This window comes from Xiphophorus maculatus, chromosome 1, assembly GCF_002775205.1.
Source record: "Xiphophorus maculatus strain JP 163 A chromosome 1, X_maculatus-5.0-male, whole genome shotgun sequence".
Lineage (NCBI taxonomy): Eukaryota > Metazoa > Chordata > Actinopteri > Cyprinodontiformes > Poeciliidae > Xiphophorus > Xiphophorus maculatus.
In genome coordinates, this window is record NC_036443.1 from 15,531,261 (window position 1) to 15,553,799 (window position 22,539).

General features: G+C 41.5%; 2 protein-coding genes across 3 annotated transcripts; both read left to right on the top strand.

Moving 5' to 3' along the window:
* The first annotated feature begins 13 nt into the window (after window positions 1-13).
* LOC102225446 (ADP-ribosylation factor 3) lies at window positions 14-6,796 on the top strand. The gene is made up of 5 exons (XM_005801376.3): window positions 14-134; window positions 2,951-3,126; window positions 3,221-3,331; window positions 4,271-4,395; window positions 4,503-6,796. Exons 1-5 carry the CDS (start codon window positions 31-33, stop codon window positions 4,662-4,664), a joined length of 678 nt encoding a protein of 225 aa, XP_005801433.2. The 5' UTR covers window positions 14-30; the 3' UTR covers window positions 4,665-6,796.
* A 1,810-nt stretch (window positions 6,797-8,606) lies between these two features.
* Window positions 8,607-22,420, top strand: LOC102225708 (receptor tyrosine-protein kinase erbB-3-like). Of its 2 annotated transcripts, XM_023339687.1 has the most exons (29): window positions 8,613-8,696; window positions 8,773-9,218; window positions 11,530-11,684; window positions 11,786-11,972; window positions 12,191-12,316; window positions 12,412-12,474; window positions 12,668-12,786; window positions 13,694-13,835; window positions 13,984-14,097; window positions 14,187-14,304; window positions 14,385-14,458; window positions 14,778-14,868; window positions 15,237-15,439; window positions 15,942-16,074; window positions 16,170-16,263; window positions 16,549-16,706; window positions 16,825-16,869; window positions 17,593-17,734; window positions 18,185-18,304; window positions 18,378-18,476; window positions 18,645-18,830; window positions 18,901-19,056; window positions 19,147-19,222; window positions 19,322-19,468; window positions 19,586-19,683; window positions 19,776-19,949; window positions 20,068-20,139; window positions 20,580-20,862; window positions 21,346-22,420. In XM_023339687.1, exons 2-29 carry the CDS (start codon window positions 9,140-9,142, stop codon window positions 21,981-21,983), a joined length of 4,092 nt encoding a protein of 1,363 aa, XP_023195455.1. In that variant the 5' UTR covers window positions 8,613-8,696; window positions 8,773-9,139; the 3' UTR covers window positions 21,984-22,420. The 2 variants fall into 2 exon arrangements, with proteins under 2 accessions (XP_023195449.1, XP_023195455.1); XM_023339681.1 differs by having other exon boundaries at window positions 8,607-9,218.
* Window positions 22,421-22,539: the final 119 nt, after the last annotated feature.

Consider the following 22,539-nt stretch of genomic DNA (forward strand, 5'->3'; position numbering starts at 1 on the left):
GGCAAACGTGAGATGCGTTCATAGCGTCCAATGTATCGCGAGAACTCACTGCAGCAAAGCCTAAAGTCATCGCGAGACTATCATCCAGTCCTTTGCCTGCTGAATCCAGCTGGTGTCCTGCCTGCCGTTGACGGGTAAGTGTGAATGAGATGGAAAAGGTGAACATTTCAACAGATGAGTTCAAGTTTTAATTTATGAAATATTGTGCCGCTGTTCCGACGTCCTTAAACGCACCTTTCTTTGTAAACTGTCGTGTTATCGACGATATCCGGCCGTTTTTTCGTCGTGACTGTGCGCGGGGATTACAGCGCACAAATCGACGCGTACATTTTCCCTCTGAATGCCCCAAAAATCATGAGCCGACATCAGAAGCAAAGAGGCACACCTGACTAGCTGTCGTATCCAGAAACAAGTCGGGAGCCATCGGCTGCCCGGACTGCAGCATCTCCCTTCCCTTCGCCTCCCATTATGACCGATGTATGAGCAGCCCTCTGCAGCTGTAACAGGCTGTGCTAGCAGCTCCTTCCTGCTCATGTTGTATAAAATATTTGGTATTGGCTCTGAAATGTCACAATGATTTCCAGAGTGAAGATTGTGATGCCCCACGTGAAAACCCTGCTAACATTAAGTGTCTCTGAGGTGAAGTGCGTTGGCAGAAGTTAAGAGCAGAGTTGGCCTATTAAAGGGTCAGTACCACTAAGGGCCACAGAGGGTGAACTGAACAGCATCTCAAATCTCACCGCTGCTCTGTGAAAATGTTTTGAAGTTGTTGAGATGAGATGGTATTGATAATTCATATCTTCACTACAAAATTGATAAATAGATATTGCATGCGGAAGTGAACGAGAAACACACAGATCAGGCATGACATTGTGGCCACTGATGATCTTATTATAACAGGCAGCAAGTGAAGCCTTTATCTTCAGCTTTCATTTATTCAAAGTAGGGACATAATCTGGAAGGCAGGCCGGTATGCAGATGTTGCTATGACTCCTACCATAACTAAGCATGGTTTAAGATCATTGACAGTTTGATGGCTTTGGCCTTTTTCGGCAGAGTAATGCCCTGCTGTAAGGGGGGAAAAAATGACTTGAGGATCACAACAATGAGTTTGAGATGTTCACTTGACTTCCAGGTTTCCCAGATCTCAAACCAATCTTGCATCTGTGGGTTTTTGCTGGACAAACAATTCTAATCCCTGGAAACCTCATTTAATAGTTTGACCACACTTAAGTCAGGACGATTTCCCAATAGCTCATTCCTGTTTTGGTCCCTATTACACACATTATGCTTGATTGCTTAAAGGAATAAAACATCCTAACCATTTCTCTGCTCCTTCCTAAGGTTACATTGCTAATATAGAGGAATTTTCTCATGGTAGTGGTCAGGGACACAGTTAAAATGAATAAAAAGCAAAAGCAGCAACATCTATTTCTCAGCATTTTCTATCTTCAATCTCTGTATCAACAAGCTCACTGACAGTGGCTGTGCAGTTTCGTGCGTGTAATTGATTAAATGACATCGGAAATCTAAAGGTTATTACTGCAGCTCTCACTATGTTTTAAACATACAGTAGTCATCTTAATGCTTGAGTTCAAGTTTGGTCATGACAATCTGACTAATTCAGATTTTAGACACCATACATAAATAAATAATGCCTCTCTTTTTTTTTCCTGGCTTTGTTTGTTTTTGCATTTAACAGTTTTCAGAGATTATGGATTATTGTGAAAACACGTATTACAAACAAACAAAAATAATCTAGAGTGCCACATAGACGTTCCGTTGAATTAAATATTTGAATTAAATCTGTTTTATTTTATCCAAATAGGCAAGTGCGTTTTATAAGGCAAAAATATAAAAGGGGATTTTTAATCACAATGACATAAAATAATAATACATCTAAGATTTTTTTTTAAGTTAAGACAATAGGATGTTTCTTATAGTGTATTGATTGTGTGTACCATACACACTCACAGACTACGTTATGTGTCCTTTAACGTGCAAATTGATCGTTCTACTTGCTTTGCTTCAGTTGCCAGCAAACAGCTGAATGGGTAGTTAACCTGCTTCACATGAAAGCTGATCCACCTAACAGCAGAGATCCAGAGAGCAGTAGTGTAAAAGTAGCTGTTTACAGTAGCAGAGCCTGGTCAGCCGCCTGTCAACGTGTGAAGTGGAATTTTACAGACTTTCCCCTTAGATGTTTGCTGAGGCGCTAACATTTCGACTGTGGTTCTGGCTGTCTGAAGTCACGGGGAAAAGAAAGTGATGGGAGGAAGCTAAGTACACTGTAGCGGCCAGATCCTGCTAATCAAACGTGCATGAATGTTTTGATCGTCAGAAAGTGTGGCCACCTCTATGGAAGCAGGAGTTTTGCTCGTTTCTTGGCCTGGACCACGTGTGAGTCAGCCTGAAGCCAAGTAGGGAAGACATCAGCAATGACCTTTGGGAAGCAATCGTTGTTGCCCATCAATCCAGGAAGAGTCAGCGGTTCTTTTTCCGAAGTTCATGGCAGCGGCATTAGAAAAAGATTGAACATGCTTGAAAAGGTTGTAAGGAGAAGGGATCTTCCTTTAGACATCCACCCGCTAAACCCGTGGGCCTACACCCGCTTAGGGTCATCGGGGGGCTGGTGCCTATCTGAAGTAGCCATTGGGGTGACAGGCGTGAAACGTTGTCAGTCCGTCACAGGCTACGTTATGTGTCCTTTAATGTCACAGGGCTCCTTTAGACATATTAGACCAAATTACAGATATTTAATTACAGCAACTGATCCTTCCACAAGACAATGAGGCAATTGTGTAAAAAGTATATCAAGTCATCGCTTCTAAAGTCAAATCCTGGGGTGTACTAAGACTGTAATGTTGGTAGAAGATGCTTTTTTCGTTCTTTTTTTTCCCTTCATGACTGTATTTGCACCCGCTTTGCTGCTCAGTCACCCGTCTCACAGTTCTGTTGCAGCTGAGGTCCGAGTCATCATGGGAAACATCTTTGGGAACCTGCTAAAGAGCCTGATAGGCAAAAAAGAAATGAGGATCCTCATGGTGGGCTTGGACGCCGCCGGAAAGACTACCATCCTCTACAAGCTGAAGCTGGGGGAGATCGTCACCACCATCCCCACAATCGGTCCGTGACGAGAGAAGAAGAACTCAGCCAGTCCGCGTGGCGATAAGCATCTTCTCTGACGCCTCAACTCCATGTGCTGTGTCTTCTTGTTCAGGCTTCAACGTGGAGACAGTGGAATACAAGAACATCAGCTTCACCGTGTGGGACGTGGGTGGCCAGGACAAGATCCGTCCCCTTTGGAGACATTACTTTCAGAACACTCAAGGCAAGCTCAGGAACTGTTTTTAGTTTTGTCAGATTACAAAAGAATCTACTTTTTAAAATATTTTGCAAAAAGCAAAAGAACTGAAATGTTTGATGTGCATTTGTATCCAGTCTTCTCCTTTTTGATCATCTTAAAAACATAACAGAGTTCAGTCCATCCTCCCAAAATAGAAAGAATGAGATTGAAGAATATGTCCACAGAACAATTATTAGTCATTCACCTCACAAATCCAACCTCTTTGCAAACGTGGCAAAACAAAAGCCATGAGGGAGGCAGCAAACACACGGAAGAAGGTTTTTCTAATGAAATGAGACCAATATTTCACTTAAATGCAAAACACTGTGTGACCCATCACACTAGACACATGGTCTCCACCAGAAGACATGGTGGTGGCAGCATCATGTCCTTGGGGAGCATGGTTTTAGTAGGGAAAGTGTAATTGGTGGGAGATAATGGGAAGTTAGAATCTCTTGAAAGATTTGCAGTGCACAGAGACTCCGAATTTTACTGAGATGAAGTGTTTTTGCACAAAGTAAATTGATAAAAAAAAATTGATTTACTGTTGTAATTGCATCAGAATTGCTGTTTCAAAGGTCATAAACAAATGCACAGCACATTTTTAAAGATTATTTCTCCTCGTTTTTATTCCGCTTCATATATTTTGTTACATAAAATTCCAATAAAATACATTCAAGCTTCTGCGCTTTGTTGCTAACGAGACAGCAGAACGCTCGCCTACAGCACTTGAGGGCATATCTGACTAATGCTTTAGCTCAGCTTCATTTGCTGTTTCAGATTACCATCATACATTTTGAAATAACCTCTAACAGAATTTGTTTTAACAACATGTAGGCCTTTTTTTATTGTGTCGTTGGGGGTTGGGTTTGTTTAATCGTTTCACTTTCCTTTTGTTTGTTTTTTGTGTTTGTTTTTATGCAGGTCTGATTTTCGTGGTGGACAGCAATGACCGCGAGAGGGTCAACGAAGCCCGCGAGGAGCTGATGAGGATGCTAGCCGAGGACGAGCTGCGGGACGCCGTTCTTCTCGTCTTCGCCAACAAACAGGTGAAGTCCTCTTCTTACCTCCTTATATCACGTGCTTTCTTTCCGTTTTTCCCTCAGCTGTGGGGTTTCCTCACCTGACCGCTCTGCTCTGCGTGGTTTTTGCCCAGGACCTGCCCAACGCCATGAACGCCGCAGAGATCACGGACAAGCTGGGCCTGCACTCCTTACGCCACCGCAACTGGTACATCCAGGCCACCTGCGCCACCAGCGGGGACGGCCTCTACGAAGGCCTGGACTGGCTGGCCAACCAGCTGAAGAACAAGAAGTGAGGAGCTGGTCGGGGAAGAGTCTGGGTGGAAGGTTGCAGTAAGTCTGTTGTGTTCACTAAATAGAGAGAAATCACTCAAAAAGCTCCCAGGAGATAGACTCTCCCCGCTGATATTTCTATCTTTCCGTTTCTGTACTTATGATTCATTCGACTCGTTTGGATCTGTGGTGAGATTTTTATTTAATTTTTTTTAAATTTAATGATTTACAAACAAATTGTGTCAAAGCTGATCAAAACCGATCTATGCTATTCAGACTGAACGCGTCAAATATTGGGACTTAATTGTGCGACATTACAATGAAGGCGTATGACTCTTCACGTCTTTACAGTCTGGGATGTACATCGAATATTTGCCATTTTCAGAACATGACGGCAGAACCGCCTCACGTTAGAATCCACGAACCTGGTGTAAATTGCAAAGAATGTCGTAAATGTGTAGCGGGATGGTATGCCAGAACATCAACTCACAACTTTACATGCAGTACGCTTCTACGGGCTCAGACAATATAAGCTCTCACTAGCGTGGAATTGTGTTCCCCAGATTTTATTTACGCGACACAACAAATTAGGTTCAAGATTGTATTTATTTTAAGCATATTTATTTTCTCTATTTATTTTAAGAAACATGAACTCTGCCGATGCCGATATGAATGATCGCCTTCGTTTGTTTATTTATCGATTGATGCTAAGCTCTAAGTGCATCGAATGATTTCTTTTTGTAATGAAATGTACATATGCTGCTCAGGCAGCTGTGTGAAAAAAACAAAAACAAAAGAAAGCCTCTATAGTTTAACTGTGCATTATTGCTGCTTCCCAACCTGCATGGAAATATCCCTCATTTGGCCTTGTGGGAACTAATGAAGGCTTTTGCTGTAAATACTATAAAACAAATGTTCTCGATGGCTCAGAGAGGGTTAAAGACAACTCATCCGGCCTCAACGAGGTGCGATATCCAAGCTAATGCAGATGACAGAACAGACAGCCACTCTCTACCAGCTTAGCGAGGAGAGAAAAAGATAAAAAAATAAAAAGCGCTGCCGCTGCTGTCAGCCTTTCCTGCAGAGAGTGATTCAGCACAGCATGTGATTGGCAGTTTTTAGAGCTTACTCGGTTCTGAATGTTTATTTATTCGAAAATCAAATTTTTCTGCTTCGGCTTCTTCATCCGACGGGGCTTTGCTCGTTCGTCACACCGTGCTACGGCTTTTGTTCACCAGATCTCCGTATGCGTCTCGTCGCACATTGCCATTTATCGCTCTACGCGAACGCACTGCCCTGATCTGCTTGTCCTTCTGTTCCTTCATTTGGTTTGATTTCATCGCTTTAGGTCGATTTTTCTTATGCCTTGAGTTTTCGCACGGTCAGAAAACAAGAGAGAGCGATTGAAAGTCATACTGCATCATAAGGCATGTTAATACTGTAAAAGATGTGTAATTAAAAGTGGAATATACTGTACTAGCCTGTTTCCTTCAGACTATATTTGTTAGTCAGAATCACTGCTGCTGGTTGGATCAATGCTGTACTAAAATAAATTGTCATGAATTTGTGTAAAGTTTACCGAAAAAACCTTCTAATATGCAAACGAGCATGCTTTTTTTATGTCGGCGCGCAACTGTATATACTGTATGTTACCGTGGCAGGAGAAGTGATCCACTGTTACTCTCAGTGTAGATAAATGGGTCAGCGTGTTGGCAGCTGATTACAACCGACAACAGCTTGTACGTGTGAGTGTGACGTGTTTATCTATCATGTTCTGTTTGCTGTGAATTTTCATTTTGTGGCCTTATTATGTCAGTGGCTTCTTTTCTCTTTGATAACAGATTTGTTTGTGGAGAACACGTCCAGTATTTCACCTGATATCTGTGACATTGTTGTGGCTAAACATCCTTCTTTCAGAGATTATAGTTATTATTATTATTATTATTATTATTATTATTATTATCATCGTCGGGTGAAGAGAAACGAGGCCGGGCAACATTTTGTTCTGATGCATTTCCAGAAATGTATTCAGAAGGAAACTTTATTAGAATATGAACAGGATGTAAACAGAAACTGGTGTCAAAATTAAGAATGATCTGATGATTCCTGGTATTTCAAAAACCAATAAACGACCAAATTAAACAGATTTCTCTTGTTTCTGCCTCATGTGTAATGTTTTTGCTTTAAGCTCAGTATTCGAACACGTCGGCCGTACAGTCATGTTCAACGAATTAGGGCGTTTTTGACAAGTTCATTTACGCCAGCTCATTTCACCAAGTTTGGTTACACACAGATGTTTTCAAGCCTGCGTTATAATTAATTGTGATGATTTCTTTTGCTGAAAGTGAATTACAACGTAGGGTTAGAATATTAGATGAGACCAATAAAAATTAACATATAAATGCATTTTTTAACACATGACTACATAAAACAATATAGGCCTCCTCAGAGACAATCTTGAAAAGTCTGCAAATGCTCCAAATGTGGATTTCCGTTTTCCTAAATTCCTCATATATCCAAATATGTAAGTACATTGTACTGAAGGTCCTAAAACAAGAACAAAAATTCAGTCTAATATTGTATTTTATTGATATATTCTAAAGCGGTGGTGGACACCAAAAGAATTGCTTAAACAGGTGTGAAGAACATAATTTTACATGATTTTTTTTCTCCCCCCTCATCCGAAGCTGTTGGCATTAAGAAAACTTTGGCACAGTCTTCTAGTTCCCTTGTGGACTCATTTTTGTCTGAGCTGATCGATAGGGCATGTAGGGGGGCATAGGGGGGAAGAATGCAGCTGTGTCTCCAAGGGTGTGACAGCAGTATGTGAGTCGGAGCTGCTCCCAGAGTCACCAGCTCCCCCCGGGGCCCCCTGCAGGACGGCTACAATGGCGGCCCCAGGGCGGATGCCATAGCTGGGATTCCCACCCGTAACCGGGACACCTTCGCCCAGGGCACAGACACACTGGCAGCAGCCACACAATCAATTCATCAATCTCTGAAGGGAGTGGTCGCTGCAAAAGGCCACAGCAGGGAGCGCTCACAGTTTGCTTCTCCACCGGACAGGGCCACCAGGACACTGACGCAGACACTGAAGGAAATCATCACTTATTCATCTAAAGCATAGGACTAAAAACAAAAAATGTTTTTTTTTTTTTTTTTATGTGTGTGTTATTGGCGTTTCCAGTGCTATGTCACATCCTGAACTTTTTCACACTAAATGATGTGGCCGACTCCTGATTACACCGATCCAAGGTTGTGCAAAGTTTTATTTGACCTTAACAGTCCTAAATGAATGTAATGCTACATAGCATTAGCAAGTATAACAACTAATAAGTAATTTAAAAGAAAAAAATGACCTTGCATTTATGAACACTGACACTGAGTCCACCTGCAGCAGACTGGGACTCCAGGAGCCAACGTTCAGACTCTGGCTCCCCCTACTGGACAGAAATTTATTAGACAATTCCGTACTTTTCAACTTCTAAAAAAGTTATTATCGCTTCATTTTCTACTTCAATCCAGATTTAGTCCAGATCAAATTTAATACAAAAGTTTAACCTCAGAAACGGGATATTTTTAAAAAATTTTAAAAAAAAAGTTCCTTCGCATGGATACTTCTGCACAAGCGAATAGCTTTCACGTTTCCTGTTCTCTTCCAAAAAATAAGATTATGAGCAAATCTGTCTGAAGCACTTGCCGATAACCCGTCCATTAGCAGCGATTATATAGATTAGTCTGCCGTATCACTTCCCCAGATTCAAGCTCAGGAATTTTTTATCTTCTCTGAAGCCATTTTCCCCAAATTAAGCTTGCTCTTGTTTTGGGTTCAGAAGTCACTTGACCATCAGACAATGTGGCCTTTGTGGCAGGCAGCTCCATACGCATCAAAGAGGTGATTAACCAGTTGACGCGGCTCTGGCGGACAATACTGCTCTTTACAGGGGGAAACAGTGCGTCCACTCAGACTCCTCAGAGCTGCGTCCACACGCAGCAGCTGAACCAAAACAACTGCAGACAGAGTCACACGGGGTGGTTCACACCAGGAAGATTCGGTCTGAATCTGTTGATTCGAAAATATGTTATTTTGCATGGCTGTATTTGTAACTTTTTGTGCTCTTTATTATTTAGCCCTGGCCGAGATTAAAAGTAGACTCTCGTGCATGGAGGGGAAAGGGGGAAAGACGGACCAGTTTCTGATTGGTCAATAATTCTGGCTGTGGGCCAATCAGACTCCCTCTCTCCAGGAGGGAAATTCCACGATGAGACCAAACTGCAGCTTATTCGCGGTTTTCGGTGGAATTGTTTGGATCCATCAGTCTGCTCCTGAAACTAATGTTTGGAGGAACAAATTAAATTTTACATAGTCTTAAGTAATTTTTTTTGTACATATATTTATCTAATCATTATATCTTAATCTTTGTTAGATCCACTGAATTCCTCTGCTATATTGCTAATTGGAGGATCTAATTCCTGACATGTTGAAATCTCAGTGAGCATGGACCAGCAGCAAGTCCTGTTACTTTGTGTGGCTTTGTCATGGAGGATACACACTGGGTCCACTCAATCACATGAAGGTAGGTAAATTTATAGAAAACAAAAAGATTTGTCTCTAGAAATGTGGCTTCATGTTTTATTATATTTTTTTTTTCTCAACATTTTTTTTTATTTGCAATGCTAAATATCATGAGTAACTTACAAACATGATGGTCTCACTACAACCACAAAGTTCATTGAACATCTCAATCTCAAGTCTTTTACACCTATTCTTCATTGGATTTTGGTCTTGACTTTGACTGGACCATTCTCAAAGTCTCTTTTCAGCTTCTAATATGTTTTTTTTTTGTTTCTATGATTTCCCCACGTTAGCTCCATGCTCCTTCCCATTAACTCCAGCATCCCTGTCCCAACAATATGACGCTGACACCCCTGTGTTTCATAATTGAACTATTTACTAACAGAACACTAGAGTGAAGAACAGAAAGTAAGAGAGACACCTGTAGTTATACTTTCAAAACTTTTATAGTTCTACTTTCGAGTGAAGTACATGTACAGTATGTATGCATGTGTGTAGGATTGAATTGCAAGTGTATTTTACCAAGGATCTTCCAGCTGTGTGCAGTGTCACTGCTGACATAAAGGCCTGGGGAGCTTCATGTCACTGCAGCTTGAACGATCTTGCCTCTACCTGCAAAGTTCACAATAAAAACAGGAAATATGACTCATGATCTGTTCCCTGCTGCAGGTGTCTAATCTCTGCACAAACTGAGCCAGAACAACGTACAGTTTTAGTCACTTGCCAGGAGGTGGAACGCGTCTCTTTCCGTTTATGATATTTCCGTTCCTCCGCCAGAGCGTCCTACTCACACATGGGCCATTGTCTTTCTGGTATGAGCTCAGCAACACTTTCCCTGCAGACGCGCACATACAGACACAGAAGCTCTGTATGTCAGTGCATCACTCTTCGCTCTCTGAGACACAGAGTCCACATTTATAGCTTTATCACAACGCTGAGCTTTGTCTGAGGGAGGGGAAAAAAAAGAAAAACCCTCGACCCGTCTGCCTTTTCTTCACGACCCTGAGGGCCTGGGCTGCTCCTGCACCCGACTGCCTGTTTGCCTCACATCAAACCCTGTGGCTCCTCCGAGCAAAACAAAGCTTGAAATTACCGCAGGAAACGACACAGCCAATGGGATTCAGGCTCACCATTTGAGCATCTATAAACGGCCTTAGTAGTATATTTATCATTTCAGGGACAGAGTGACTGGTGAGAGATAATGGAGAGATAGATGCAGTTGCTTTCAGATGATACTGGAAAAAGTCTGTTTCAAGGCTTGAGACTGGAGCAGAGGTTCTCCATTCAACAAACACCCACAACTAACGTTTAGATCAAATCCTTTTCATGTTCTACTATAGTCCAGTCAAAATCAAAACCAGCTCCATGAAGAATTCATCATGAAGCTTGACATTATTTGTTCGCAGTCACTCTCCATCCAGTCTGAGTTTGTGTTGCTTTGCAAAGACAAATGAGCAAAAATATTCACTTTTCTAGATGTACCAATGCTTGTGCAAACCATATTTGCAGGGATTTTTATGAAGAGTCTGTTGTTGTTTTGTATGCACAAATATCACATTTTTAAATGGCCCTATATTCAGGTGCACAATTCTTTTAAATAGATTGTGCTATTTAAAATAACTGCACAGTATTATTTTCTAATGTTGTAAATTTGCCCTTACTGTAAAGTCTCTTTTCATTAGTTTTACCTTAGTTTGAATATGCATGCTTTTAAGTGCTGCTGATATAAATGAGTTTCCCCACTTTGAGACTAAAGATGTTTCTTTTCCTTTCTATTCTATTCGATACACGTAACAGTAGCGATGCATTTATAGTAGTTTTATATATTACTTTTTGGAAAAGAAAACTGAATCCTTATTTCTTTCCTTCCACTTTACAATCTTCTCTGTGTTGGTCTATCACATAAAATCCAAATAAAGTACTTCGCTTGTTGCTGCATGACATCCATCCATCCATCCATCCATTTTCTGTACACCCTTATCCCTTAGAGGGGTCAGGAGGGCTGCTGGTGCCTATCTCCAGCTAATGTTCCGGGTGAGAGGCGGGGTCATCCTGGACAGGTCGCCAGTCTGTTGCAGTGGTGCATGACAAGATGTGATAAAAGCTACAGGGGAAATTAAGACCAATGAGCACAAAAATGAGCAATTTTCATGACAGCTTTGATTATGATATTATTGGGGAACTTCGGTACTCCTAATTGTTTCACGGAAACATGTTTTTGCAAACCATACACTGCTGATATGAGAAAATGTGATCTTTTAAAGATATTTTTGTTAATAAAAGTGAAGATTTTTTAACTTTCCTTCTACCAGAGGTGTGTCCGGGTACCCAGAACGGTCTGAGCTCCACCGGTTCTCAGGAGATTCAGTACAACCTGATCAAGGACCGCTACAGCGGCTGTGAGATCATCATGGGGAACCTAGAGATCACTCAGATTGAGAGTAACTGGGACTTCTCCTTCCTCAAGGTAAACACGTTTTTGTGCCGAAACGTCAGTAGAAGATGTGGACCAGTGAATTAATTTTAATCTCATATGTGATCATCGTTCTCTTCACCCCCCACCACCAGACAATCCGTGAGGTGACCGGTTACGTCCTCATTGCTATGAACCACGTTCAGGAGATTCCCTTAGGAGAGCTGCGGGTGATCAGAGGAAACACTCTGTATGAAAGACGCTTCGCTCTGTCGGTTTTTTTCAACTATCCCAAAGAAGGCTCCAACGGTCTGCGACAGCTCGGACTCCTAAACCTGACAGGTTAAAGGCGTGCGCTATATTAGAGCTAAAGAAACTGAAGTACGACGTCCAGCATCCCAGAGGCATAAAAGAAGATGTTTTATTAATAATAATAATACTGAAAAAAGGAAAATCAATGCTAACTGATTAAGACTGAAGTTTGTATCAACATATTGATACAATATGTCCAGGATGATCTGCCTTCCCCCCCCCCCAACATGTCTCTTTTATATCTTTAGAGATTCTGGAGGGTGGAGTGCAGATTATTAACAACAAATTCCTGAGTTATGGCCCCTTGATCTTCTGGCAAGATATTGTTCGAGACAACAGCGCTCCAATTGACATCCAAAATAATGGGGAGAGAGGTCTGACTTTGGATGCACCCATTGGTCTTTCCATTGTCTCTTTATTTGTCTGTTTGTCTTCTGTCTGAACTCGTCTCTCTCTCTCTCTCTCTCAGGCCCGTGTCACAAATCTTGCGGCGATTACTGCTGGGGACCCAATAAGGACCAGTGTCAGATCTGTGAGTCCCTGTCACACTGTTGCAATTTCTGTTTTATAATGGTCTCATCCTTCTTTTTCTTTTTCTTTTGTCTCTCTTGTTTTAAAATAATTGAATAGCTCTATTCATGGACGCTCGGTTTAAGACGTTCACACACAAAGATGAACAGACATTCGCGACCTCTGTTCAACCTTCCTGTCCTTTGTCTTCTCAGTGACTAAGATGGTGTGTGCTCCCCAGTGCAATGGACGCTGCTTTGGGAGAAGCCCCAGAGACTGCTGCCACATCGAGTGTGCAGCAGGGTGCAAAGGCCCTCTGGATGAGGATTGTTTTGTAAGTTTGTTGCTGTGTGGCTTCTCAATTCAGACACTTCTTGCCTGTGCAGAATGTTTTAAATTGAGACACCAGGGTTTTGGAGCATGTTTAAGGTCAGACCACAGCAATTATATTGGATATATGTCTAGGCTCTGACTAAGACAAGTCGAAACCCTTTCTTATTTCGATTTCAATTAGAGGTTGTTTTAAACCATGCTGGTTTGCTAGCTGCATAGCTGAAATTATGTTGTAACTGGACCCACACTTTCTTAAAAGCTAAACTTTTATGTCTGGAGTCTGTAGAATATTTTTCCAAGAGACCTGGAGGTCATCAAGATGTCTGTTTTCTTTGTGTGATTTTTCATCCAGCAGTGGTTTTTACCTTGACATTTTCCCATGGAGGCCATATTTTCTGTCTCTTTCCTATTATTGAATCATGAACATCAACCTAAACTGAGACAAATGAAGCTTTCAGTGCTTCAGATTAATTTTGCTGGACTCCCAAAGCCTTGGAAATGGCAGATTTATAGACATTCATTTATAATTTTATTTAGACCAAAGCAAGATGTGTTGCTTTTGTAGATATTTTAGTCTACTTCAGTTTGTCATACAGGTGCTTCTAAAGTGATTCAGGTCTTTTTCCAGCCAGGACAGGATTCGAACCCAGAACCTTCTGGTTACAAGTCACTAGTAGTATGTTGTGTTTTATGCTAATCAGATCTGAAAACCACTGTTTCAATTTCTTATGTGCGTTTGTTACACAAACTAATGACTATAAAGGGATTTTTTTTTTTTTTGTACGATTTGGCATTACGCCCTAAACAGATATTTAAGAAATGGAAAAATATTTTATATGCATTGGTGCATTCAAATCAGTCCTTATTAGATGTTATGCAAATAGGTCAAAGGTGTTTTTCTCCTTCAGGCATGCCGTCATTTCAATGATTCAGGAGCCTGCGTGCCTCAGTGCCCCCAGACCCTCATTTACAACAAACAGACATTTCAAATGGAGACCAATCCCAATGCAAAGTACCAATATGGATCAATCTGTGTGTCTCAGTGTCCTAGTAAGTAACTCATGAAATGCTTATATTTTTAAAGTCTGCTTTAATGTTACATGTTCATTCAAAGACTGATGTGTGTGTGTGTGTGTGTGTGTGTTTTTGTGGCTTTGTAACAATTGACTCCTTCCTGTTTCTTATTTTCTGTCCACAGCTCATTTTGTGGTGGACGGGAGCTCCTGCGTGAGCGTCTGTCCTCCAGACAAGACAGAGATGGAGAGAGACGGCCAGAGGCAGTGTGAGCTCTGCAGTGGATTCTGCCCGAAAGGTCAGCAGCACTAAAGCACCATTCAACCTTTCCCTAGCATAGCGCTGTCTGTGATCAAAAAGCAGTGATAGATGGAATCATCCCCGCAGTGTGTAACGGCACCGGCGCAGAGCACCGACAGACGGTGGATTCTAGCAACATTGACAGCTTCGTTAATTGCACCAAGATCCAGGGCAGCCTTCACTTCCTGGTCACAGGGATTCTTGGGTAACTCTGCTTCCACTGGAGAGCCTAACAAAGAGACAATACGTGCAGTATGTTAATGATGTGTTTTCTGTTCCTCACAGAGATGATTTTAAAAACATTCCACCACTCGATGCCAAAAAGTTGGAGGTGTTCCGCACCGTGAGGGAAATAACAGGTTTGTATTTACAGATACGTTTTTTTGTTTAGGGAGCCTCTGTTTCTTCACAGAGACAGCAGTTGCCATGATTTTGCTGCTTCTAAGTAATTCTCTGGATTTACATATTTTCCTTTTTATTAACTGTAAAGATGATCACACCATCTACAGGTGGCAAAAAGTCTGCTTCCTGTATCTAAAATCATCTCAGTGAATTACTAGGATTTATGTTATGGTAAAAATAATCTCTTTTAGCAAACCTAAGACATTCATAGATTATTAAAGATCATCTTTAGGCATGTATTGGGTACATAAAGAATTGTAATGTTTTCATTCTCAGATATTCTTAACATCCAGTCGTGGCCTAAAGAGCTAAACAACCTCTCGGTTTTTTCAAGCCTCTCGACAATTCAGGGGAGGTCGCTCTACAAGTAAGGATGATTTTGTGTGGCACACAATAAATTAACTAACAATCTGTGAAAAGGAACACCTAGCGTGTTATTAAAACCTGGGTCTGATGCTTCCTGCTCAAACTAAAACCAATTTCTATTAAATCCATATGCTCCGTTGTAACACCTATTATCATATTCTTTCCTTTTATAATTAACATTAACATTTCCTCCACTTGTCTTGTTCTTTGCAGCTGTGCCCTGTCATACATCCCGACTAAAACATGATGTAGACTGCTCAGAACTAAATTCTAAAGTCTGAAATGCAAACCTCCTCACTGTTTTTTTCTTTGAGACGTTTTGTAAGCTAACCACACTCTGTGTGTGTCCTCCAATCCCAAAACAAAAAGGCGATTCTCTCTGATGGTGATGCGTATCCCCACTCTTACCTCCCTCGGGCTGCGCTCTCTGCGGTATATCAACGACGGCAGCGTGTACATCAGTCAGAATACCAACCTTTGTTATCACCACACTGTGAACTGGACGCAGCTGTTCAGGGGCCGCAGAGTTCGAGTCAACAACCTCAACAACAACAAGCCGTTTGCGGAGTGTGGTGAGACACATTTCTTTAAAGCATGACGATAAAACACATGTTCGATTTAAATATCACAAAGGAGCTAACTTTGTAGTGACGAGGCAGCTTTTATAACTAAAGGCATACTTGCTAAATTAACAAGGTTTTCTTAAGAAAAGTGAGATGTTATAATATGGAAACGTTTTGCACCTTTATTGTGACATAAATCAACAACATTCAGACAAGATCTTGTTGGTTTTTTTTAGATTTTCTTTTATTTCTAACAATGCTCTCCCCTGTCAGATGTGCTTATTGCAACTGCATAGAATATGTGACAAATTAAAAATGGAAATTGTGAAAAATATTCTTTCGTGGTCTCCTGCATTTGCATACTGAAACCTCCCACTTTAACAGGTGTGTGTACATTTAGTATCCACCGTATGTCACAAGCTATTACAGTCATTTAAAAGGAAAAAAGGGGGGGAATAAATTTAACTTTCATCCAGTAGATATCTAATACTCTGTCCTGTTTTGTGTGCAGTTACAGAAGGACATGTGTGCGATCCTCTGTGTTCAGACTCAGGCTGCTGGGGCCCCGGCCCTGACCAGTGTCTTACCTGTAGGAACTACAGCCGCCACGGCACATGTGTGGGAAGCTGCAGCTTTTTGTCTGGGTCAGCGGTTTTGGGTTGACGTTTATGTGACTGCAGCTCAGATGTGTGCCTTTAGTAAAGTCGCACATGCTCTCTAAAAAATATTGTGTTTGCAGAGAAAAGAGGGAATTTGCAAGATCTGACAAAGAATGTGTCGCTTGTCATCCGGAGTGCAAGCCTCAGAGGGGAAAAGTCAGCTGCACAGGAACGGTAATATGTGCTTTTTTCAAAATCCGTAAGAAGCATAGTGTTTATAAGTTCAAATGTGTTTTAATCATGTTACGCAAGTATTCTCTGTAGAAGAAAAAACTAATTCTTGAAAATTGGAATAGGAAATTCTCCGCTGTGCACCTTTAATATGTTTATATTTGTTTCTCTGATTTGTTTACATTTTAAACTTTTACAGTAAAATTAGCACTTTGACTGGTTTTATTGTGTGTTTCCATTAGGTTTTTTTTACCTCTCCTCATTGCTCTCTATCTTTTTCTTTTGAAGGGGGCAGATGAATGTGTGGCTTGCTCCAATCTTCAAGATGGTCCATACTGCATGTCCTCTTGTCCCTCTGGAGTATTTGATGAACACAGAGGACTAATTTTCAAATACCCCAACAAAGAGGGCCACTGTGAACCATGTCATCCCAACTGCACACAGGGGTAAGGGTGAGATTAAAACAGCAGTTTATGAATAGGTTTGTTTTCACTCATATATAAAAGTGTTATATTCATGGAATCCAATTCCAGTCAGAAAAAAGTATGGGATTTTGTATTGCAGGTGCGTCGGCCCAGGTTTAAACGATTGTAAGATATCAGGCGGCAGGTGAGTGTTTCCCCCTGCTGGTGGATATAAAACACTGCATGTCAATGTTCCACTATTACCAGGTGATGGTTGCTTGGAAAGCCCGTCTTACATGATATAACAGGGTTATTTTGACTGATTTTTGTAGATGGAAGCAGCGGCGCCTCCTTTTGCTGCCTTCCAGCGAATTAAATATCACCCTATTTCCTTTAATTGTGTACTCATGTGTGGGCCAGTCAACTTTTAGAAAACATGATAAACTGTGACCTTGAATGAAACTAAAATATGTGATTAAGCCGGTAGATGATTAGCAGATGATCGAAAGGGTGAGGTGGCCAGCCCCTCTTAAAGAGAACAGCACATGATCATAGAATGCTTATCCCTAACTAAGTCCATTTGTCTTTTCATTTCAGTTTTGATTGAAATTCAACTTTACAATTTTTAGATTCAGAAAATGTATGAACCTTTTTTTTTAGATTCAACTAAATCAATCAACATGTCTTTGTTTTCTTAGATGCTGAGTGTGTTTGAAGGTTTCGATTTGCGCTTTAATCCACTTTTTAACATTTGAACATGCAAAACGTTACCTCACCTACATAGAGGGGCAGTTCCCTGTATACCCTGATGTAAATAAACCCTCCAAAACATTTTCTTTGGGAATAAAGACATATTGACAAGAAAGCTCAGGTTAGGTTCCTGCTAAAACATTTCATTCTTTTTAAAACAAATCTGTTTCTTCTGCAGCGGACAGATCACAGGCATAGCATTGGCAGTCCCAGCTTGTTTGATTTTCTGCCTCGGGTTGTTCTTCCTGGGGGTGTTGTACCACCGAGACCTTGCCATCCGCCGCAAGAGAGCCATGAGAAGATACCTGGAGAGTGGAGAGGTTAGGCTTCAAACACCATAACTTAAGCCTGCCAAACACATTTGCTTCAGCCAAGAGGTGCCATGCAAAAGTATTAATAACTCTTGAAAATTTCCACATTTGTTACATAGTAACCACAAACTTATATATAAAGTAGTGGATTTTGGAATGTTTCTTTTCAAGGTAACTCAGTCTCAGTCAGATTAGACTTTGCGTATCTGTGAACACAAATTTCAAGTCTTGCCAAAACTTTGTTATATTTTGGTCTCAATGAGGTAGGTTACATCTCAGGTGGGAGGGAGGGTAAGAAAGGAGAAAAAAAAACAACATTTAGAGATGAGAATAGGAGGCCATAAAGGTAAAGGGTAAATCTAAAGAACCCAACTCTAATGCACAAATCATAATAATCCAATATAACTTTTTCAAAACCCTGTAAGAGTCAGCTGTGAATATTTGCTGTGCTTTCAACAGAGCTTTGAGCCCCTGGGTCCGGGAGAGAAAGGCACAAAGGTTTTTGCTCGAATCTTGAGGCCGTCAGAGCTGAAAAAAATGAAACTCCTTGGCTATGGTGTTTTTGGAACGGTACACAAGGTATTATTCATTTTGTCTCGCGATCAGTTGATATGCATGGAGTTACTATGGTCTAAAATACAGTGTGCTTAAGGGCTTTTGGACCCCAGAGGGAGAGACGGTCAAGATACCTGTGGCAATAAAGACGATCCAGGACAGCTCAGGTCGACAAACCTTCACTGAAATCACTGATGTGAGTCTCATCAAAATAAATAAAAAATATATAAAAGCATTAATGGCATGAAAGAGCTTAATTTTTCATCATAGCTTAAACATTCCAAGAAGGAAACAGCAATGCTAGTTTTCTATCGATTTGCTGTAATAATAGTCAATGTCTAAAATGTGTTTCCTCAATTTGCAGCACTTGTTGTCCATGGGCAGCCTGGACTACCCTTACATTGTTAGGGTGCTGGGAATTTGTCCTGGTCCCAGTCTCCAGCTGGTGACCCAGCTCAGTCCCCGTGGCTCCTTACTGGAGCACATCAGACAGCATAAGAACAGCCTGGACCCCCAGCGCCTGCTCAACTGGTGTGTGCAGATCGCTAAGGTAAAGATAGCTGTAACACCTCCGAGTAAGATCTTCGATTGAATGTAAAGTAAAACCGTTTGCGTCTCAGGGTATGTTCTACCTGGAGGAACACCGCATGGTCCACAGAAATCTGGCTGCCCGCAACATCCTGCTGAAGAACGACTACCAGGTCCAGATCTCAGACTACGGCGTGGCAGACCTCCTCTATCCTGATGACAAGAAATACGTCTACACAGATACAAAGGTAGATGCCACCATCTGGTTCAGTTTGAGCTCACCCGCCAATTATTTTCTTTGCGTTTTCAAGCAATGCGCATTTGTCCACTCCATTCAGACACCTATAAAGTGGATGGCGCTTGAGAGCATCTTGTTTCAAAGATACACTCATCAAAGCGATGTTTGGAGTTACGGTAAGAAGCCTACTCGTCACGTGAGACGATCCGTGTAGATGTTGACTGCGTGTAACCCCAAGAAGAGGCATTAAAAGCAGTATGTTTGCTCCTGGACAGGAGTGACAGTGTGGGAGATGATGTCCTTTGGGGCGGAGCCATACGTGTCAGTGCAGCCTCAGGAAGTGCCGAGCCTTTTGGAGAAGGGCGAGCGTCTGTCACAGCCCCACATCTGCACCATCGATGTCTACATGGTCATGGTTAAATGTGAGCCTCTAAATCACTTCCTATGTGTGAACACAAGCACATTGAGGCTTTCTCGTCACAGCAACTGCTTCTATGCAATCATCTGCAAACAGTGTACTGCTTTTTATTTGGTTTTAGGCTGGATGATTGACGAGAACGTGAGGCCAACCTTCAAAGAGCTAGCAAGTGATTTTACACGGATGGCAAGAGATCCACATAGATACCTTGTCATCAAGGTGCAGATGATGTTGTTTCTTGTTTCAGAGCTTTTTTTTTAACCTTGATTTGACATCGTAAAAGTTGCTCCTCAACTGTTGTCCTGTCACAGGAAGGGGAAGACCCCCCCCCTGGAGAAATCCAACGAAGAGAGTCAGAGCGAGGACTTCTGGATGCAGATTTGGAAGACGCAGATGAGGACGGGCTGGACGATGGCTTGACTACACCTCCTCTCCAGCACTCTCCATCGTGGAGTCTTTCTCGTTCAAGGATAAATTCCTGCAGGGTAACAATAAACAAACGCTTATCGGCGTCTTAGTTACATTAGAATGATAGATTGGTTTTAAACTATTGACACGATCAGTGAATGGCACACTTCTTGTTTTTTCTGCGACCTTTTTTAGAGTGGTGTATCTCAGTCTGGCCTGACCGGATACCTACCAATGACTCCAAGTCCAGCAGGCAACATCCGTCAGGTGTGATGACCACAGAAATCCCCTGTTGATTTCCCCAGTAAACTGGTGTTCATTCAAACCTTTTTAGGTCTGAAACATCTTGTTTTGTCCTTCAGCTGTCCACTTATGTTTATTGCACATACCACCACACAAGTCACTGTATTGCAGATAAGTGGCAAAAAATGGACAAAGTCTGGAAAAAATATTTGATCAGACCATCAAGTGGTAGGTGGCTCACCAGATGCTACAGTCCCCAAAAAACTTGTACCTACCTCGATTACCGGTGTATGTCTTCCCCTTCTCCCTCTGCCCTTTTTGCTGTCCAGCTACTGTTGAATAAAGACAATTACTGCCACAAAAACAGAAAAAAAGTTTATCAAGATCACTTTAAAAGATTGCAAGCTTTTAAATAAAACACACTTCTATGATTTACATATCCATTCTTTGCTTTTTCACTTCAGCTGTGGTTTCACCGTTCTCGCCTGAGCTCTGTGCGGACACTGCCTGAAAGGTCAGAGGTCAGAGGAAATGGCAGGGAGGCAGAGGGGTTACGGGCTGGAAGCCTTCGCCGAACAAGGCTAGGCTCAGAGAGGAGCAGCCCTCGTGTAGCTTTAAGTCGTCACAGGAAGCTTTCCACGGCCTCCAGTCCATCCTCCTACAAGGTGTGGACGGCACAGGAGGATGAGGAGGATTTGGACCACTATGGCTACGTTCTGCCTGGGTCACCTGAAACCCCAGAAAGAAGTAAGTTTTGCTTTTCTTACTGTCAACAAATTAAAATAGTGAATGTTACTTTATTTCAGTATGTTACATTAGGAATTGGAACTTCTTTTTTTTTTGCATAGATTCATGTAATGAATCATCATGTTCTCTGAAAACCATCGGCGTGATGGGTTTCAGCGTACACTTTTTGATGAGTACGGCTTACAACTAATTAAAACCCAAAACTATTTTTCTCAGAAAACTAGAACATTATTGAGGACCAGTACAAAATGTGACCAAGTATTTGTTGTACATGACATTAAATACTTTTGAGTAGGCGGCATTTCTACGTCATAAAATTGGTCTCATTTAAAATAATCTGAGGAACTAATCATAAAAAATAAAATAAATTCTGGAAACAATTCATTCTGTTTTTAATAAATTTATACGATACCAGTTTCACTTTTTGGCTAATTGTTTAAATACATCACTTCTCATCCAGTCGTCTTTATTCTATGCTCTCAGGTACAAAACGTAATCGGATACCTGAGGCTTGCAAAGGAGCAGCAGCAAAGCAAAGAGACGGGATGGAGAAAGATCAGCTCCACTGCTGGAGAGAGATCAAATCTGTGGATCAAAACACAGAGGTGGGCCGAGGGATTTGCAGATATGAATACATGGATATCAGGCACTCAGACTCTTCAGAAGGAGGTGAGTCAGAATTGGAGAGATGTCGGAGTCAAACATCTTCGACTGGAGCGGAGACAGACCAAACAGCAGGGGGCTTGGTCAAAGAGAGGAAGGGGGAAGAAGAAATTGAAATTTGCCACACAAATAAACAAGCCGCAGTAACAGAGGATCCTAGTGGTGGTGTTGTGCCCGGGGCAGATGTTTTGGCAGCTGGAGCCGGTACGGTGGAGGAGTACGAGGAGATGAGCAGATTTGAAATAGTGCCTGGTGAACGGGGGCACGCGGAATATGAGAACCTCCCAGCGAAGGCGAGGGCTGCTCCCGAGGAGACGGACAGTGACAGGTGTGCAGGGATCGGGGAATACATCAAGGTGTGTGCTGGCATCAGGGAACCTGGCAACAACACATCGTTTGACAACCCAGACTACTGGCACAGCAGGCTGTTCCTCAAACCAGATGCTGTACGCACATAATCAGTCGGACTGGGACAGCAAAAGGGGAACGGATGCATATTTGCTAGTTTTCTGAGATTTTTTTTCCCCACCTTATTTTGGTTTTATTTGAAAACAATTTTTTTTTTTTTTTTTACTTCACTGGTGTTTACTGTAAGTCATAATTTATGTAACCAAATATGAGTCAAGTACAGAGCCATAAATTACAAGTGTTTACAAGCTTATCATCTTCAGATAGGATGTTTTTTTTACTTCACTTTTTTCCATTGGCTAATTATTATCATATCATATAATTAATTATTAAACCTCCTTTACATTTACATATAAGCGAATGTTCTTTTTCTAAATGTGGTTTCATGGTTTTGCAAATATGTAATCATTGTATCACTGATGTGTGTGCTGTAAATGTTTTCACTATCACCACGGTAGTTGAATAAATAAATAAAGGTATTCATTTTGTATGACTGCAGACTCATTCACTGGTTTGCATTGTGCTCGAATCTTTATATAGCAACCAAAATTATTATTAGCTTGTCTTGAGGGACATCATGAACAGCAGAACATGACATAATGTGAG

What these genes read in the sequence shown, in the direction of transcription:
- LOC102225708 (XM_023339681.1), top strand. Translation starts at nt 9,140, where the DNA reads ATGGACCAGCAGCAAGTCCTGTTACTTTGTGTGGCTTTGTCATGGAGG. An exon ending in GGGACTTCTCCTTCCTCAAG is followed by an intron (nt 11,685 to 11,785) that starts GTAAACACGTTT and finishes CCCCACCACCAG; the next exon opens with ACAATCCGTGAGGTGACCGG. An exon ending in TAAGGACCAGTGTCAGATCT is followed by an intron (nt 12,475 to 12,667) that starts GTGAGTCCCTGT and finishes TTGTCTTCTCAG; the next exon opens with TGACTAAGATGGTGTGTGCT.
- LOC102225446 (XM_005801376.3), top strand. Translation starts at nt 31, where the DNA reads ATGTATCGCGAGAACTCACTGCAGCAAAGCCTAAAGTCATCGCGAGAC. An exon ending in GTCCTGCCTGCCGTTGACGG is followed by an intron (nt 135 to 2,950) that starts GTAAGTGTGAAT and finishes CCCGTCTCACAG; the next exon opens with TTCTGTTGCAGCTGAGGTCC. An exon ending in TTACTTTCAGAACACTCAAG is followed by an intron (nt 3,332 to 4,270) that starts GCAAGCTCAGGA and finishes GTTTTTATGCAG; the next exon opens with GTCTGATTTTCGTGGTGGAC.